Here is a 19,502-nt window from a genome sequence, read left to right as displayed (position 1 = left end):
ATATGTAGCTACTACATTTGTAACTTGTGCTTCAAGTGTCACCTGTACGAGGATGACTCCCAAATCCTCATCTCTCTTGCTGTCCTTTGAAGCATTTCATTTTATACGTTCTGCTGCTACCTCAAACTTAACAAATACAAAACCAAACCCATGTTTATTAGGAATTAATATCACTTCTTCACATACTTGCCTATGGTGTCATTTTTATCCCAGTTCTACGGGTTACAAGTCATATCACAAAGTACTTGCTAAGGGAGGAGGGGTGTGTACACGCTCTGCAAGGCTGTATTGTGATACCTCTGAACTAAAGATATGTGTCTGAATTTGCAGTGATAAAATAGACTTTGTTTATTGTGTTTTTACCAGGATCCCAACCGTCTGTACTATGAACCATCTGAGCTGAAGTTATTTGAAAACATTGAGTGTGAATGGCCATTGTTCTGGACATACTTTATTCTTGATGGGGTCTTTAGTGGCAATGCAGAACAGGTAATGTGCTGGGGAAAGAGCTTTTCAGCAGAATGTTTTTGTTATGTCTTCTTCTTTCAGTTAATGTTTGTGCTGACCCTGTGACCAAATGGAATTCTTCCCTAATAGGGAAGAGACAGAGTTGTCTTCTAGAGACTAGCAGTTGGGGACACTAGGTTAAGAGTTGAAAGACCTGGATATTGCCATTGCTCAGACTTGACCTTTAATAAATACAGAGAGCACAATAACAAGCCCTGTCCACTTGCCTCAGTTATAAGAGGTACTTGGATTTGTATGTCTTTTTTTTAAATCTTGGAAATGATGTTCTGACTTTAGCCCCCCCCCCAAAAAAAACCCAAAACAACAACAACCCATTCATACCCTGTCCTTGCCCCAAAAAACATGGTCATCATCATTTTTGGGGCTACATGAATAAAGTAATTTAGAAACCATCATTGGAAAACAGTGAGACTGGGAAATTTAATCAAGTAAGTTTAGTGTTCGGCATTCTACAAATTGACCATGGTCTAAGCTTGGACATGAATCCAGCACATTTGTAAGTCCCTTATACTTAGCTACATAAAACATAATTCTGTGTAATTTGAATGTTTTGGCCAATATTAATCTGTAACTGCCAGGGGTGCCTGGGTGGCTCAGTCAGTTAAACATAAGCTCAGATCATGGTCTCCCAATTTGTGGGTTCGAGTCCCACATCAGGCTCATGCTGAAAGCTCAGAGACTGGAGTCTGTGCCAGATTCTGTGTCTCCCTCTCTCTCTGCCCCTCCCCTTCTCACTCTCTGTCTCTCTCAAAAATAAACATTAACTTTTTTTAAATCTGTAACTGCCAATATGAGTTTAAGTAATAGGGTTACACCAAAGTTTCAGAGGCCATAAAGTGTTTTACTCTAAATTTTAGTGAATTAAAGGATATCCCTTTTTGAGAAGGCAAATAAGATAAGCAGTAATAGAAATAACCCACCCTATTTTGATTCTACCATTTTTCTCCCTCCTTCTCAAATTCCACAGAACTGTGGAAAATCCACAGAATTCCAAAAACATTTTCTTACTCAAAGAAAGATTTATTTATTATACGTGCCTACCAACTACATAGCACACAGGTTTTTTGGACTCTTTGGGGGAAAAAAGAGTTGAGAGACCTGGATTCTTTTTTACTCTTTTCTTTTGTCTGGCTTCCGTAGTAACTATTAAGTAGTCCAAGTATAGTCACTGACTTCTTCAGGTTCTCTGTATACAATGAAAATAGTTTTTTGTTCTTCTTAAAAGAAGAAAATATCCCTAAAGTTTTTTTTTAATTTTACAGATGAAGATATGCCATAAGAACAAGGGAGGTCAGTTCGGCTATAATAAGACATATATGTTTTTTGAAGATCACCATGCTCTGCATATTTGAGAAATAAAAACTATAGGGCTCATGGGAAAATGAGGTTGGGACACAACACTTAAAAATTTTGTCAGAAATATATACAAAGCAATAGGAACCTGGGGTGCCTGGCTGGCTCAGTCAGTTAAGTGTCTGACTTCGGCTCAGGTCATGATCTCACAGTTCACGGGTTCGAGCCCCACATCAAACTCTCTGCTGACAGCTCAGAGCCTGGAGCCTGCTTCAGCTTCTGTATCTCCCTTTCTCTCTGCCCCTCCCCCACTCACGGTCTGTCTTTCTTGCTTTCAAAAATACATAAAACATTAAAAATAATAAAATAAACATTAAAAAATTTTAAAACAATAGGAACCTAATAAACACAGTATTGTAACTTTCTGCATGGTGAATGGTTAAGAAATACATAAATATCACAATATGACACTTGTACCTTGCAAAAGACCTAAGGTTTGCTCATGGACATATGCATCCATGTTCCTGCCAGGTGACCTGCTGGGCTCTCATACCCACCACTCTGTGTGCCAGAGGAGGAGAACAAGAAAGATAGCACGAGAGTGAGGAGAAAGAGAAAAAGAACACAGAACAGACAGAATAATTAAAAAATAAACTGTGAAGAAAGGAAAGGAAATTAAAGAAACAGGAAGGCACAGAGTGATGTACCTAGGGTGGCCATGAAAAGGGAGCAGCTCAGAAGTTACTATGCAGTGGTAGAAGGAATGTTGTCTGAAATTGGACAGAAAGTTGTAACACGAAACGTGGATGAGCGTGGTTCTATTTTCCTCCTGAAGTGTGTGCATGTGTATGTTTTGGGTATTCTTACACAGCTCAGTTCAGCTGAGTGTATACTCTTGCAATTGTGTGTAAGCAAATGTCAAATTTATGTTATGCTCAAATTGTTCCCTCATACATCAAATGCATCAGAATAAATTTGTGTTTGCAAAACAACCGTTAGAACTGTTTTTTCCCCACCATAAATCATCATGGGGTTTTTTTTGTCTGTTTTGTCTTGTTTGCTTTTTAGGCATTACTAATCTACCACAAATTATTAAGCAAAAAAATGTGAACTTCACTATAATAGAAAATTTAGCAGGTAAAATACAGTTTTTAAATATTTTTTTAATGTTTATTTTTGAGAGAAAGAGCATGAGCGGGGGAGGGACAGAGAGAGGAGATAGAGAATCTGAAGGAGGCTTCAGGCTCTGAACTGTCTGCACAGAGCCCAATGCAGGGCTCGAACTCAAGAACCCTGAAATCATGACCTGAGCTGAAGTTGGACACTTAACTGACTGAGCGCCACCCAGGCGCCCCTTAAATACAGTTTTAAAAGCCAGTACATGTAAAGGCAAGAAGCTATGTTTAGAATAGTACATAGTGGATCAAAACAGGCCTGTGGAGACAGGCTGACTTGAGGTCAAATCCAGGCTCAACCTTACACTTTCTGCACGATCTTCCACGAGTTCATAACGTCTTTGAGCTTTCATTTTTCAGTAAAAAGGTTTTAACTGCATATACCTCCTAGGATGGTTGTAAAAATTATAAATGTGTTCAAGTACGCAAAACTCCTAGCATAGTATCTGGCCTGCAATAAGCATTTCTCAAATGCTACTTTCCTTTCTTCTCCATTTTACTAGGTGAATATGTTCCTTTGCAATAGGACTCTCTTTGGCTACAACACTCTTTGAGTTCCTGAGGGAACACTCTATAAACTTTTTTTCCCTTTATCTACAGGTTCAAGAATATAGAGAGGCTCTTGAAACTGTCCTCATCAAGGGCAAAAATGGAGTCCCACTTTTGCCAGAGCTATATAGTGTTCCTCCGGACAAGGTGAGCTGGACAAGTACCATTACACGGAGCTGGGAGAAGAGCAGTACCTCCACAGGACTGCCTCATTTGAGTCAAACCAGTTTTAACTTTCTGATCTTCATGTTCTAAAAATTTGTCTTTAGGTATAAGATGATAAAAATATGATTTAACGCCTTTGAAAATAATTTGTTTTATTTTTTAAATATAATTTATTGACAAATGGGTTTCCATACAACATCCAGTGCTCATCCCAACAGGTGCCCTCCTCAATGCCCATCACCCAACTCCATACCCGAAAAACAAATAATCCAGTGAAGACATGGGCAGAAGACATTAATAGAAACTTTTCCAAAGAAGACATCCAGATGGCCAACAGACACATGAAACGATGAAAATAATTTTTTAATGTTTATTTTCATTTTTGAGAGAGAGAGCATGATAGGGGAGGGACAGAGAGAGAGGGGTACAGAGGATCCAAAGCAGGCTCTGCACTGAGAGCAGAGAGCCTGATATGAGGCTTGAGCTCACAAACTGGGAGATCATGACCTGAGCTGAAGCTGGACACTTAACCAAGTGAGCCAAACAGGCGCCCTGAAAATAAATTTTTAAAGCAGTCTCGGTTATGGCACTGTTGCATAATGAGACAAGGGCAAGACCAAACATTACAATGGTAGTTTCATGGGTGTATATTTATCCTCAAACTCATTAAGATGCATACATTAAATATGCATGGCCTTTTTATATGTCAACCATACCTCAATTTAAAAAAATTAATTGTTCAGAGACTGATTTTTTAAATGTTTTTAAAGCTTATTTATTTTGAGAGAGAGACAGAACAGGGGAGGGGTAGAGAGGGACGGAGAAAGAGAGAATCCCAAGCAGACTCCATGCTGTCAGCACAGAGCCCGATGTGGGGCTTGAACCCACAAACCTAGAGATCATGACCTGAGCCAGAATGAAGAGCCAGAAGCTTACCCGACTAAGCCAACCAGGCACCCCCAGATATTGATTTATTTTTAAAGACCAAACCTTAAGGTTAAGAATGATATGGAGATCAGTAGGCAGATGTACAGTGATGTTCTGTGTAAACTGTCAGGATTTGGTATTCTCTGTTTTGAGGCCAGTAATATGGGATTGTTTGAGTAGATCAGGTTTGAAAAATGTTGTAGGTCTCCATTTTCCCACCATGCCAGTTGGGAGTACCATTGTTCCTCTTCTCCATTACGAAGGAGCATTAGCCATGGGAGGGTTGTAATCTTCCATCCTGGTGGGGATGGATGTAATAAACTTCTAGAAACATCAGCAGCACCATCTGAAAGTTTGTTAGAAATGCAGATCTCAGGCTTTCCTCCACACTCAGAATCTCGGTCAGAATCTGCCTTTGGATAAGATCCTCAGGTGATTTGTATGTACCTACATTTAAAGGAGCACTTCCCGGGGTGCCTGTGTGGCTCAATCGGTTAAGTGTCCGACCTCAGCTCAGGTCATGATTTCACGGCTCACAAGTTCAAGCCCCGCATTGGCTCTGTGCTGACAGCTCGGAGCCTGGAGCTGCTTGGATTCTGTGTCTCCCTCTCTCTGCCCCTCCCTCACTCACACTCTGTCTCTTTCTGTCTCTCTCTCTCTCTCTTAAAAATAAATAAACATTTTTTACAAAGGAGCACTACCCTAGGTTGTAGTCACAGTGCTTAACTTTTCGGTGCATTGCATATATAACTGTTTTACAGGGTATGAGTCACGATCCAGATTCAGCCCTTTTGTTGTCCGGTATCTTTAACCTTCTATTATCTTTTGTGTGGCTTCTTTATCTTTTCTTTTAGGTTGACGAAGAATATCAAAATCCTCACACTGTGGACCGAGTCCCCATGGGCAAGTTGCCCCATATGTGGGGTCAGTCTCTGTACATCTTAGGAAGCTTGATGGCAGAGGTAAGGGGAAGTATCAAGGCTCTTCCACTTTTTTTCTGCTTAATCACTGCAAGAATCAGATTTGTGAGTAGCTCATTAAATCTGGATATACCTTTTGCCTTTTATATTCTGCCTTAATTATATATTTTCCTCTAGGTCAGGTGCTTAGAGTAGGAATATGGCCAATCATTCACAAAAATCTTTCCCCCTGGCAACCATGTCTCTCATACTGCCTAGGGCTTCCTACCTTGGTACTATACTTAGAGCTGCTCTGAGATCAGGGCCTAGATCTTACTCTTTCAAAATACTCCCCTAGTGCCTTGCCTGGTGACTGATGAATGCACTTGTGCTTAGATAGTAATGTTGACTGATAATGGATTTAAGTACTAACTTTTACAAGCAATATGATGTTTCATTATTTAATTGAGTAAGCTGATAAGATAATCTTAGGCACCATGACAAGTGTTTGGGAACATCATAGTTTTTTTAAATTTTTATTTCTTTATTTTGAGAGAGAGAGAAGAAAAGCAGAGAGAGAGAGAGAGAGAGAGAGAGAGAGAGAGAATGAGAATGAGAATGAGAATCCCAGGCAGGCTCCTCACTGTCAGCACAGAGCCCAGTGTGGGGCTCAAAGTCATGAACCCTGAAATCATGACCTGAGCCAAAATCAAGAGTCTGACGCTTAACCGACTGAGCTACCCAGGTGGCCCAGGAACATCATAGTTTTTAAAAATTTATTGTTTGTTTATTTTTGTTAAGGGGCCCTTTAAATGTTTTTTTATGTTAAATTCTGTTGAAACAGCTCTTAAATGTAGCACTTGAGAATTTCTTACTTTATGTTCAGCTTATTTTTGATATTTTGAGCTATTGTGAGCATTCTCTTTCTCGAAGTTTCCCAGATTTACCGGCAAATCTATTTCCCCATTGTAGGTTATTATGGTAAGTTATAACTGAGGCTCCTAGAAGATCTAAGGTGGGACTTAGCTATCCTTTCTAAGCCAGTCTCTTTGACCTGTTTATACGTGACTATTTTCTGCAGCTGTTTTTGTTCTATTTTGGTTTTTTTTCTCAGTTTCACTGAGCTATAATTGACACACATCCATGTGAGTTTCAGGTGTACAGCATAAAAGTTTGATTATCTTTAGTTGATATTATGAAGAATGTAGCAATAATGAGCAGAAAGATTTGTTTAAAATAATCCTTACCTGATGACTTTCTCATTCAGTGCTATAAATAAATTAAATGCTGTGAAAAAGGAGGATATGAATGGTGTTTTAAGAGCAAATGGGTGAATTCGTCCCATTTCAGCAAGGACAGAAATTCAAGTCAAAAGTTATATGCTGAGCATAAAGCATAACAGTCACATGAATAAATGAGAAAACAAGACCTAAATTATTGATAATAAGCACTGTGATTTGATTATCTAATTATATTCATCCAGAGAAGGTGGAGTTGTAGCTAAAAAACGTTCTGCTTATCACTTACACCCCATCTATTTCCAGCAAAGAACTTGTGGCCACCACTAGAAGGTATTTGTTTTCTTTCCATACCTGCCTCTCACAGGTTATGATGTGAGGTTTTGGCACTGCTGTGTTTTTTCTCCTCAAACATTAGCTTTTTACGCCCCTGAAAGGCTATAGTGGAAAAAGCATGAATTTAGGTACCTTGTACAAATAAATTACTTACCTAAAAAAATTTAACTTTTTGGTTGAGATGTAACAATCTTTTTATGGTTTTTCTTTAGGGATTTTTAGCTCCTGGAGAAATTGATCCCCTGAATCGAAGGTTTTCTACTGTACCAAAGCCAGATGTTGTGGTTCAAGGTATGGATTCTTATTCCCAGCATTAAAACTTTATATTAAAGATCTGTTTTGTACCAGTAAATGATGGCTTTATTGTTTATCATGTGTTTTGTTCAGCCTCAAAAAGTATACAATTAACTTGGTTCTGTTTGGTTTCAAGATTGCTATTAATCTTAATCATGAACAAATGCTTAATAAATGATGTTATTTGATACTCTTAACCACTTCTTACTTCTGGAAAGTCTTTTCATTGTCATGATATTGTAGCCTCCTGATTGTTTCTACTTTCTTTCCGAACATTACTTCTGTGCTTCTTCTGTTAGTACTCCTTTCTTCTCATACCCTTTTTTTAATTTTTTTTTAATATATGAAATTTATTGTCAGATTAGTTTCCATACAACACCCAGTGCTCATCCCAAAAGATGCCCTCTTCAATAACCATCACCCACCCTCCTCTCCCTCCCACCCCCCATCAACCCTCCATTTGTTCTCAGTTTTTAAGAGTCTTTTATGCTTTGGCTGTCTCCCACTCTAACGTCTTTTTTTTTCCCTTCCTCTCCCCCATGGGTTTCTATTAAGTTTCTCAGGATCCACATAAGAGTGAAAACATATGGTATCTGTCTCTGTATGGCTTATTTCACTTAGCATCACACTCTCCAGTTCCATCCACGCTGCTACAAAGGGCCATATTTCATTCTTTCTCATTGCCACGTAGTACTCCATTGTGTATATAAACCACAATTTCTTTATCCATTCATCAGTTGATGGACATTTAGGCTCTTTCCATAATTTGGCTATTGTTTAGAGTGCTGCTATAAACATTGGGGTACAAGTGCCCCTATGCATCAGTACTCCTGTATCCCTTGGGTAAATTCCTAGCAGTGCTATTGCTGGGTCATAGGGTAGGTCTATTTTTAATTTTCTGAGGAACCTCCACACTGTTTTCCAGAGTGGCTGCACCAATTTGCATTCCCACCAACAGTGCAAGAGGGTTCCCGTTTCTCCACATCCTCTCCAGCATCTATAGTCTCCTGATTTGTTCATTTTGGCCACTCTGACTGGCGTGAGGTGATATCTGAGTGTGGTTTTGATTTGTATTTCCCTGATGAGGAGCGACGTTGAGCATCTTTTCATGTGCCTGTTGGCCATCCAGATGTCTTCTTTAGAGAAGTGTCTATTCATGTTTTCTGCCCATTTCTTCACTGGGTTATTTGTTTTTCGGGTGTGGAGTCTGGTGAGCTCTTTATAGACTTTGGATACTAGCCCTTTGTCCAATATGTCATTTGCAAATATCTTTTCCCATTCCGTTGGTTGCCTTTTAGTTTTGTTGGTTGTTTCCTTTGCTGTGCAGAAGCTTTTATCTTCATGAGGTCCCAATAGTTCATTTTTGCTTTTAATTCCCTTGCCTTTGGGGATGTGTCAAGTAAAAAACTGCTGTGGCTGAGGTCAGACAGGTCTTTTCCTGCTTTCTCCTCTAAGGTTTTGATGGTTTCCTGTCTCACATTCTGGTCCTTTATCCATTTTGAGTTTATTTTTGTGAATGGTGTGAGAAAGTGGTCTCGTTTCAACCTTCTGCATGTTGCTGTCCAGTTCTCCCAGCACCATTTGTTAAAGAGGCTGTCTTTTTTCCATTGGATGTTCTTTCCTGCTTTGTCAAAGATTACTTGGCCATGCATTTGTGGGTCTAGTTCTGGGGTTTCTATTCTATTCCATTGGTCTATGTGTCTGTTTTTATGCCAATACCATGCTGTCTTGATGATTACAGCTTTGTAGTAGAGGCTAAAGTCTGGGATTGTGATGCCTCGTGCTTTGGTCTTCTTCTTCAAAATTCCTTTGGCTATTCGGGGCCTTTTGTGGATCCATATGAATTTTAGGATTGCTTGTTCTAGCTTCGAGAAGAATGCTGTTGCAATTTTGATTGGGATTGCATTGAATGTGTAGATAGCTTTGGGTAGTATTGACATTTTGACAATATTTATTCTTCCAGTCCATCAGCATGGAATGTTTTCCCATTTCTTTATATCTTCTTCAATTTCCTTCATGAGCTTTCTATAGTTTTCAGCATACAGATCTTTTACATCTTTGGTTAGATTTATCCCTAGGTGTTTTATGCTTCTTGGTGCAATTGTGAATGGGATCAGTTTCTTTGTCTTCTGTTGCTTCATTATGAGTGTATAAGAATGCAACTGATTTCTGTACATTGATGTTGTATCCTGCAACTTTGCTGAATTCATGTATCAGTTCTAGCAGACTTTTGGTGGAGTCTGTCGGATTTTCCATGTATAATATCATGTCATCTGCAAAAAGCCAAAGCTTGATTTCATCTCTGCCAATTTTGATGCCTTTGATTTCCTTTTGTTGTTTGATTGCTGATGCTAGAACTTCCAGCACTATGTTAAACAACAGCGGTGAGAGTGGGCATCCCTGTCGTGTTCCTGATCTCAGGGAAAGAGCTCTCAGTTTTTCCCCATTGAGGATGATGTTAGCTGTGGGCTTTTCATACGTGGCTTTGGTGATGTTTAAGGATGTTCCTTCTATCCCGACTTTCTTGAGGGTTTTTATTAAGAAAGTTGCTGAATTTTGTCAAAGGCCTTTTCGGCATTGATTGACAGGATCATATGGTTCTTACCTTTTCTTTTATTAATGTGACGTATCATGTTGATTGATTTGCGAATGTTGAACCAGCCCTGCATCCCAGGAATGAATCCCACTTGATCATGGTGAATCATTCTTTTTATATGCTTTTGAATTCTATTTGTTACTATCTTATGGAGAATTTTTGCATCCATATTCATCCGGGATATTGGCCTGTAGTTCTGTTTTTTTCCTGGGTCTCTGTCTGGTTTAGGAATCAAAGTAACACTGCCTTCATAGAATCAGTCTGGAAGTTTTCCTTCCCTTTCTATTTTTTGGAACAGCTTGAGAAGGATAGGTATTATCTCTGCTTTAAACGTCTGGTAGAACTCCCCTGGGAAGCCATCTGGCCCGGGACTCTTATTTCGTGGGAGATTTTTGATAACTGATTCAATTTCTTCACTGGTTATGGGTCTGTTGAAGCTTTCTATTTCCTCCTGATTGAGTTTTGGAAGTGTGTGGGTGTTTAGGAATTTGTCCATTTCTTCCAGGTTGTCCAGTTTGTTGGCATATAATTTTTCATAGTATTCCCTGATAATTGTTTGTATCTCTGAGGGATTGGTTGTAATAAATCCATTTTCATTCATGATTTTACCTATTTGGGTCATCTCCCTTTTCTTTTTGAGAAGCCTGGCTAGAGGTTTATCAATTTTGTTTATTTTTTCAAAAAACCAACTCTTGGGGCGCCTGGGTGACGCAGTCGGTTAAGTGTCCGACTTCAGCCAGGTCATGATCTCGCGGTCCATGAGTTCGAGCCCCGCGTCGGGCTCTGGGCTGATGGCTCAGAGCCTGGAGCCTGTTTCCGATTCTGTGTCTCCCTCTCTCTCTGACCCTCCCCTGTTCATGCTCTGTCTCTCTCTGTCCCAAAAATAAATAAACGTTGAAAAAAAAATTAAAAAAAAAACAAAAAACTCTTGGTTTCATTGATCTGCTCTACACTTTTTTTTAGATTCTATATTGTTTATTTCTGCTCTGATCTTTATTATTTCTCTTCTGCTGGGTTTAGGGTGTCTTTGCTGTTCTGCTTCTATTTCCTTCAGGTGTGCTGTTAGATTTTGTATTTGGGATTTTTCTTGTTTCTTGAGATAGGCCTGGATTGCAATGTATTTTCTTCTCAGGACTTCGCTGCATCCCAAAGTGTTTGGATTGTTGTATTTTCATTTTTGCTTGTTTCCATATTTTTTTTAATTTCTTCTCTAATTGCCTGGTTGACCCATTCATTCTTTAGTTGACCCATTCATTCTTTTCCATGCTTTTGGAGGTTTTCCAGACTTGTTCCTGTGGTAGATTTCAAGCTTCATAGCATTGTGGTCTGAAAGTATGCATGATATGATCTCAATTCTTGTATACTTATGAAGGGCTGTTTGGTGACCAAGGATGTGATCTATCTTGGAGAATATTCCATGTGCACTCGAGAAGAAAGTATATTCTGTTGCTTTGGGATGCTGAGTTCTAAATATATCTGTCAAGTCCATCTGATCCAATGTATCATTCGGGGCCCTTGTTTCTTTATTTGACCATGTGTCTACATGATCTCTCCATTTCTGTAAGTGGGGTGTTAAAGTCCCCTGCAATTACCACATTCTTATCAATAAGGTTGCTTATGTTTGTGAGTAATTGTTTTGTGTACTTGGGGGCTCCCGTATTTGGCGCATAGACATTTCTAATTGTTAGCTCTTCCTGATGGATAGACCCTGTGATTATTATATAATGCCCTTCTTCATCTCTTGTTACAGCCTTTAATTTAAAGTCTAGTTTGTCTGATATAAGTATGGCTACTGCAGCTTTCTTTTGACTTCCAGTAGCATGATAAATAGTTCTCTATCCCCTCACTTTCGATCTGAAGGTGTCCTCAAGTCTAAAATGAGTCTCTTGTAGACAGCAAATAGATGGGTCGTGTTTTTTTTATCCATTCTGATACCCTATGTCTTTTGCTTGGCGCATTTAGTCCATTTACACTCAGTGTTATTATAGAAAGATACGGGTTTAAAGTCATTGTGGTATCTATAGGTTTCATGCTTGTAGCGATGTCTCTGGTACGTTGTCTCACAGGATCCTCCTTAGGATCTCTTGTAGGGCTGGTTTAGTGGTGACGAATTCCTTAAGTTTTTGTTTGTTTGGGAAGACCTTTATCTCTCCTTCTATTCTAAATGACAGACTTGCTGGATAAAGGATTCTCGGCTGCATATTTTTTCTGTTCCTCACATTGACGATTTCCTGCCATTCCTTTCTGGCCTGCCAAGTTTCAGTAGAGAGATCCGTCACGAGTCTTATGGGTCTCCCTTTATATGTTAGAGCACGTTTATCCCTAGCTGCTTTCAGAATTTTCTCTTTATCCTTGTATTTTGCCAGTTTCACTATGATATGTCGTGCAGAAGATCGATTCAAGGTACGTCTGAAGGGAGTTCTCTGTACCTCTTGGATTTCAATGCCTTTTTCCTTCCCCAGTTCAGGGAAGTTCTCAGCTATGATTTCTTCAAGTACACCTTCAGTACCTTTCCCTCTCTCTTCCTCCTCTGGAATGTCAATTATGCGTAGATTATTTCTCTTTAGTGCATCACTTAGTTCTCTAATTTTCCCCTCATGCTCCTGGATATTTGTATGTCTCTCTTTCTCAGCTTCTTCTTTTTCCATAATTTTATCTTCTAGTTCACCTATTCTCTCCTCTGCCTCTTCAATCCGAGCTGTGATTGCCTCCATTTTATTTTGCTGCTCATTAATAGCGTTTTTTAGCTCTTCCTGGCTGTTCCCTAGTCCCTTGATCTCTGTAGCAATAGATTCTCTGCTGCCCTTATACTGTTTTCAAGCCCAGTGATTAATTTTATGACTATTATTCTAAATTCACTTTCTGTTATATTGTTTAAATCGTTTTTGATCAGTTCATTAGCTGTCGCTATTTCCTGGAGATTCTTCTGAGGAGAATTCTTCCATTTCGTCATTTTGGATAGTCCCTGGAGTGGTGTGGACCTGCAGGGCACTTCCCCTGTGCTGTCTTGAATAACTTGCGTTGGTGGGCAGGGCCACGTCAGACCTGTTGTCTGCCCCTGGGCCACAGTCAGACTGATGTGTACCTTCTCTTCCCCTCTCCTAGGAGCGGGATTCACTGTGGGGTGGCGTGGCTCGTCTGGGCTACTTGCACACTGCCAGTCTTGTGGTGTTGGGGATCTGGCGTATTAGCTGGGGTGGATCGGCAAGGTGCACAGGGGCGGGAGGGGCAGGGTCAGCTCACTTTTCCTTCGGTGATCCGCTTTGGGAGGGGCCCTGCGGCGCCGGGAGGGAGTCAGACCCGCCACAGGAGGGATGGATCCACAGAAGCACAGTGTTGGGTGTTTGCCCGGTGCAAGCATGTTCCCTGGCAGGAAGTGGTTCCCTTTGGGATTTTGACTGGGGGATGGGCGAGGGAGATGGCGCTGGTGAGCGCCTTTGTTCCCCAGCCAAGCTGAGCTTGTCATCCAGGGCTCAACAACTGTCTCTCCCGTTGTCCTCCAGCCCTTCCGCTCTCCGAGCAGAGCTGTTAACTTATAACCTTCCAGATGTTAAGTCCCGCTTGCTGTCAGAACACACTGTGTCCGGCCCCTCCGATTTTGCAAGCCAGACTCGAGGGCTCCGCTTTGCCGGCGGGTTGCCCCTCTGCCCCAGCTCCCTCCCGACAATCCGTGTAGCGCGTACCGCCTCTCCGCCCTTCCTATCCTCTTCCGTGGGCCTCTTGGCTACCGTTGGCTCCAGAGAATCCGTTCTGCTAGTCTTTTGGCAGTTTTCTGGGTTATTTAGGCAGGTGTGTGTGGAATCTAAGTGATCACCAGGACGCGGTGAGCCCAGCGTCATCCTACCCCGGCATCTTCCTCCCTATTTCTCTCTCATACCCTTTTTTTTAATTTTATTTTTTATTTGTTAAAATTTATATCCAAATTAGTTAGCATATATTGAAACAATGATTTCAGGAGTAGATTCCTTAATGACCCTTACCCATTTAGCCCATCCCCCCACCCACAACCCCTCCAGTTACCCTCAGTTTGTTCTCCATGTTTATGAGTCTCTTCTGTTTTGTCCCCCTCCCTGTTTTTATATTATTTTTGTTTCCCTTCCCTTATATTCATCTGTTTTGTCTCTTAAAGTCCTCATATGAGTGAAGTCATATGATTTTTGTCTTTCTCTGACTAATTTCACTTAGCATAATACCCTCCAGTTCCATCCACGTAGTTGCAAATGGCGAGATTTCATTCTTCTTGACTGCTGAGTAATACTCCATTGTGTATATATACCACATCTTCTTTATCCATTCATCCTTCAATGGACATTTGGGCTCTTTCCATACTTTGGCTATTGTTGATAGTTCTGCTGTAAACATGGGGGTGCATGTGTCCGTTCAAAACAGCACACCTGTATCCCGTGGATAAATACCTAGTAGTGCAATTGCTGGGTCATAGGGTATTTCTATTTTTAGTTTTTTGAGGAACCTCCATACTGTTTTCCAGAGTGGCTGCACCAGCTTGCATTCCCATTCTCATACCCTTTTAATGGTTGTGTACTTAGTCTTATACTATTGTCTTTCTGTATTTACACTCTGTATTAGTTTGTTAGTGCTGCCCCCTTCATAATAAGTTTCCTTCTATGGCTCCAACTATTCCCTCTTTGGAGAACACTGGAAACCTTTTTATTTTTATTCCTAACAATCAACTTAAATTTTGAAGTATCTACTCTATGCAAAACACTGGGCTAAGCTCTGTAAACATTTTCAGAATTCTAGCCCCAATATCTATAAAACATCTTTACCACTTATACTTCTAATGTAAAACTGACCTCTTTTGTCTGCATTCTTTCACCATTCTTTCACCTGTCCCATGAACATCAGATCTTTCCACATCCTTATCTCTTTTAATGACCTCACTATCATTCTAGTTTCCAAGGTTAGAAAGCTCCAGGTGGTTTTTGACTCTCTAACAACACAATCCAGTGTGGTACTAAGCTCCTATGAAATGTCTCCAGTCACTTGACTTTCGGGTTGGTGCTATATGGGAAATAATCCTGTATAGTTTACTCTTCCCTTCCCATGAGAAACTCTGTTCTCCTTTGAGGCTTATGCCATCTGGCTCTGTTGATCCCCTGCTTCTCTAATTCATTCCCTTAGCTTATAGCCTTCCTCTTCTTCCCCAGATCCTGCCATAGTGCTAGATTTCAGCATACAGTGAATGCCATCTAACATTTTAGCCTCAAAATTTTTGGATATCCATAACCCTAGGGACCTTTCCCTCCACCTCTATGTTACCCACTCATTTTGAGGACCAAACTTTAGAACTATCCCACATCATATATCTTCCATTTCAAAAACATCCAGTTTATGGTCATAGCTACATATTATTTCAGTGTTTTTTTCTTCCTATGACATTTGTCTCTAATTTCTCCTAGTCTGTTCTTCCCTACCTATTTGTTGATCATTTAAATATCTTAATCACCAGTACACTACAACTCTACTATACCCACCAGAAAAATCATAACGCCACATCAGTCTTACCGTCTGCATTTTCTTTTTCTGTTAGGCTCTTTATTTTAATTCCAGTATAATTGACCTTCAATGTTATATTAGGATCAGATGTACAATATAGTGATTTAATGATTATATACATTACTCATTGCTCTTTATGATAAGTATTCTTTAATCCCTATCACCTATTTTACCCATCCCTCTGGTAACCATCCCCTCACACACCACTCCTCTGGTAACCATCAAATTATTCTCTATAGTTAAGAGGCTGTTTCTTGTTTTGTCCCTCACTCTCTTTTTTCCTTTGCTTCTTGTTTTATTTTTTAAATTTCACATATGAGTGAAATCATATGGTATTTGTCTCTCTCTGACTTATTTATTTCACTTAGCATTATACTCCCTAACTCCATCCATATTGTTGCAAACGGCAAGACTTCATCCATTTTTATGGCTGGACAATATTCCATTGTATATGTACCCCACCTCTTCTTTATCCATTCATCTGCCAGTGGACCTTTGGGCTGCTTCTATAATTTGCCTATTGTTGATAGCTCTACTGTAAACATCGGGGTGCATGTGTTCCTTCAAACCAGTATTTTTGTATCCTTTCAGTAAATACCTAGTAGTGCAATTGCTGGGTCAAAGGGTAGTCTTATTTTTAACTTTTTGAGGAACCTCCATACTGTTTCCCACAGTGGTGCACCAGTTTGCATTCCCACCAACAGTGAAAGATGGTTGCTTTTTCTTCACATCCTCAACAACACTTGTTTCTTAAGTTTTTGATTTTAGCCATTCAGTAGGTGTGAGGTGATAGCTAATTGTAATTTTGATTTGGATTTCCCTGATGATAAATGATGTTGAGCGTCTTGTCATGTGTCTGTTGGCCATCTGTATATCTTCTTTGGAGAAATGTCTGTTCATGTGTTCTGCCCATTTTTTTAATTGGCTTATTTGTTTTTGGTGTGTTGGATTGTATCAGTTCTTTATATATTTTTGATACTAATCCTTTATCAGATATGTCATTTGCAAATATCTTCTCCCATTGAGTGGGTTCCCTTTTAGTTTTATTGATATTTCCTTTGCCATGCAAATGCTTTTTATTTTGATGTAGTCCCAACAGTTTATTTTTGCTTTTATTTCCCTTGCCTTGGGAGACATATCTAGAGTAAAGTTCCTATGGCCAATGTCAGAGAAATCATTGCCTATACTCTCTACTAGGATTTTTATGTTTTCAAGTCTCACATTTAGGTCTTTAATGCATTTTGAGTTTATTTTTTGTGTATAGTGTAAGAAAGTGATCCAGTTTAATTTTTTGCGTGTAGTTATCCACCTTTCCCAGCACCATTTATTGAAGAGACTGTTTTTTACCCATTGGATTTTCTTTCCTCCTTCCTTAAAGATTGATTGACCATATAATTGAGTTTATTTCTGAGTTTTCTGTTCTGTTTTCTTGACCTGTATGTCTATTTTTATGTCAGTACCATACTGTTTTGATTGCTACAACTTTGTAATATCACTTGGAGTCTGGAATTGTGATACCTCCCATTTTGTTTTCCTTTTCCCTTTTTGATTTGCCTATTTGGGGTCTTTTGTGGTTCCATACACATCTTAGGATTGCTTATTCTCGTTCTGTGAAAAATGTCATTGGTATTTTGATAGGAATTGCATTAAATCTGTAGATTGTTTTGGATAGACATTTTAACAATATTTGTTCTTCTAACCCACGAGCATGGAAGGTCTTTCCATTTCTTTGCATTGTCTTGTATTTCTTTCATTAGTGTTTTATAGTTTTCAGAGTACAGGTCTTTCACCTCTTTGGTTAAGTTTGTTTCTGGATATTTTATTGGTTTCGGTGCAATTGTAAAAGGGACTGTTTTCTTAATTTCTCTTTCTGTAGCTTCATTATTAGTGTATAGGAATGCAACAGATTTCTGTACATTGATTTTTGTGTCCTGCAAATTGACTGAATTCATTTATCATTTCTAGTAGTTTTTTGGTGGAATTTTTAGGGTTTTCTATATAGAGTATCATGTCATCTGCAAATAGTAAAAATTATATTTCTTTCTTATCAATTTGGATGCCTTTTATTTCTTTTTGTTGTCTGATTGCTATGGCTAGGCACCTGTCCATCAACTGCTGAATGGATAAAGAAGACGTGGCATATATACAGTGGAACATTACTCAGCCATTAAACTGAATGAAACCTTGCCATTTGCAACAATGTAGATGGAACTAAAGTGTATTATATTAAGCGATTTCACTCATGTGTGGAATTCAAGAAACAAAACAGGTGAACATAGGCTAAGGGAAGGAAAAATAAAATAAGATAAAAACAGAGAGGGAGGCAAACCATAAGAGACTCTTAACTATAGAGAACAAACTGAGGGTGGTGGAATGGGCTAAAATGGGTAGTGGGTATTAAGGAGGGTGCTTGTTGTGATGAGCACTGGGTATTATATGTAAGTGATGAATCACTAAATTCTACTCCTGAAACCAATACCACATTATATGTTAACTAACTTGAATTTAAATAAAATCTTGGAGGAAAAAAATAAAGTCTATATTGTTTGATAGTGAAAAAAAAAATGGTTGCTATGGCTAGGACTTCAGTACTGTGTTAAATAAAAGTAGTGGGAGTGGACATCTTTGTCTTGTTCCTGATATTTTGGTGGAGTCTTTTTTTGTATATATAAATTATTATGTCATCTGCAAATAGCAAATTCGCTTCTTTTACTTCTTGCAAATTTTACTTCTTCCTTACCAATTTTAATGCTTTTTCTTTTTGTTGTCTGTTTGCTGTGGCTAGGACTTCCAGCACTATGTTGAATAAAAGTGGGGAGAGTAGATATCCTTGTCTTTTTCCTGACCTTAGAAGGAAATCTCTGAGTTTTTCCCCATGAAGGATGATGTTAGCTATGAGTCTTTCATATAAGGCCTTTATTATGTTCAGGTAATGTTCCCTCTAAACCTACTGTGTCGAGGGTTTTATGAACGGATGTTGTACTTTGTCAGATGCTTTTTCTGCATCTGTTGAAATGGTCATATGGTTCTTATCCTTTCTCTTATTGATGTGATGTATCACACTGATTGATTTGCAAATACTGAACTACCATTGCATCCCAGGAATAAATCCCAGTTGATCATGGTGAATGTTTTTTTTTTTTTAATGTACTGTTGTATTTGGTTTGATAGTATTTTGTTGAAGATTTTTGCATGTATATTTTTGAGAGATTGGCCTGTAGTTCTCTTTTTTTGTGGTATTTTCATCTGGTTTTGGTATCATGGTGATAACTGGCCTTATAGAATGAATTTGGAAGTTTTCTTCCTCTTCTAAGTTTTGGAATAATTTGAGAAGAATAGATATTAATTCTGGTTAGAGGTTTATCAATTTTGTTGATCTTTGCAAAGAACCACCTCTTGGTTTCATTGGTCTATACCATTGTTTTTTTTAGTTTCTATATCATTTATTTCTGCTCTAATCTTTATTATTTATTTATTATTTCATTCCTTCTGCTGGTTTTGGGTTTTGTTTTTCCTTCTTTTTCTACCTTCTTTAAGTATAAAGTTAGGTTTTTATTTGAGATTTTTCTTACTTCCTGAGATAGGCTTGTATTGCTGTAAATTTCCCTCTTAGAACCACTTTTGCAGCATCCCAAAAATTTTGGACCATTGTGTTTTCATTTCATTTGTTTTATGTACTTTTTTATTTATTCTTTTATTTTCTGGTGAACCCATTCATTGTTTATGTTGTTTAACCTCCAAGTATTTATGGTCTTTCCAGATTTTTTTCTTGTGGTTTATTTCTAGTTTCATAGCGTTGTGGTCAGAAAAGATGCAAGGTATGACTTTGACCTTTTTAAATTTGTTGAGACTTGTGGCCTAATTGTGATCTATAATGGAGAATGTTCCATGTGCACTTGAGAAGAATGTGTATTCTCCTGTTTGGGGATGAAATTTTCTGAAAATATCTGTTAAATCCATTTGGTACAGTGTGTCACTTATAGCC

At 38.9% G+C, this 19,502-nt stretch overlaps 1 protein-coding gene across 6 annotated transcripts in view; it reads left to right on the top strand.

Annotated features, from left to right (window-relative positions):
- Positions 1–19,502, top strand: part of PHKA1 (phosphorylase kinase regulatory subunit alpha 1) — a 175,147-nt gene that overhangs the window by 45,749 nt on the left and 109,896 nt on the right. For all 6 annotated transcript variants that reach the window (XM_045472339.1, XM_045472342.1, XM_045472341.1 and 3 more), the window contains exons 10-13: positions 367–489; positions 3,597–3,692; positions 5,492–5,599; positions 7,323–7,401. In XM_045472339.1, the coding sequence (XP_045328295.1) occupies positions 367–489; positions 3,597–3,692; positions 5,492–5,599; positions 7,323–7,401 (406 nt within the window). The remainder of the gene's footprint in view (positions 1–366; positions 490–3,596; positions 3,693–5,491; positions 5,600–7,322; positions 7,402–19,502) is intronic.

The sequence above is a fragment of the Leopardus geoffroyi genome, chromosome X, assembly GCF_018350155.1.
Source record: "Leopardus geoffroyi isolate Oge1 chromosome X, O.geoffroyi_Oge1_pat1.0, whole genome shotgun sequence".
Classification (NCBI taxonomy): Eukaryota; Metazoa; Chordata; class Mammalia; order Carnivora; family Felidae; genus Leopardus; species Leopardus geoffroyi.
This window is presented reverse-complemented; position numbering and strand designations above follow the sequence as displayed.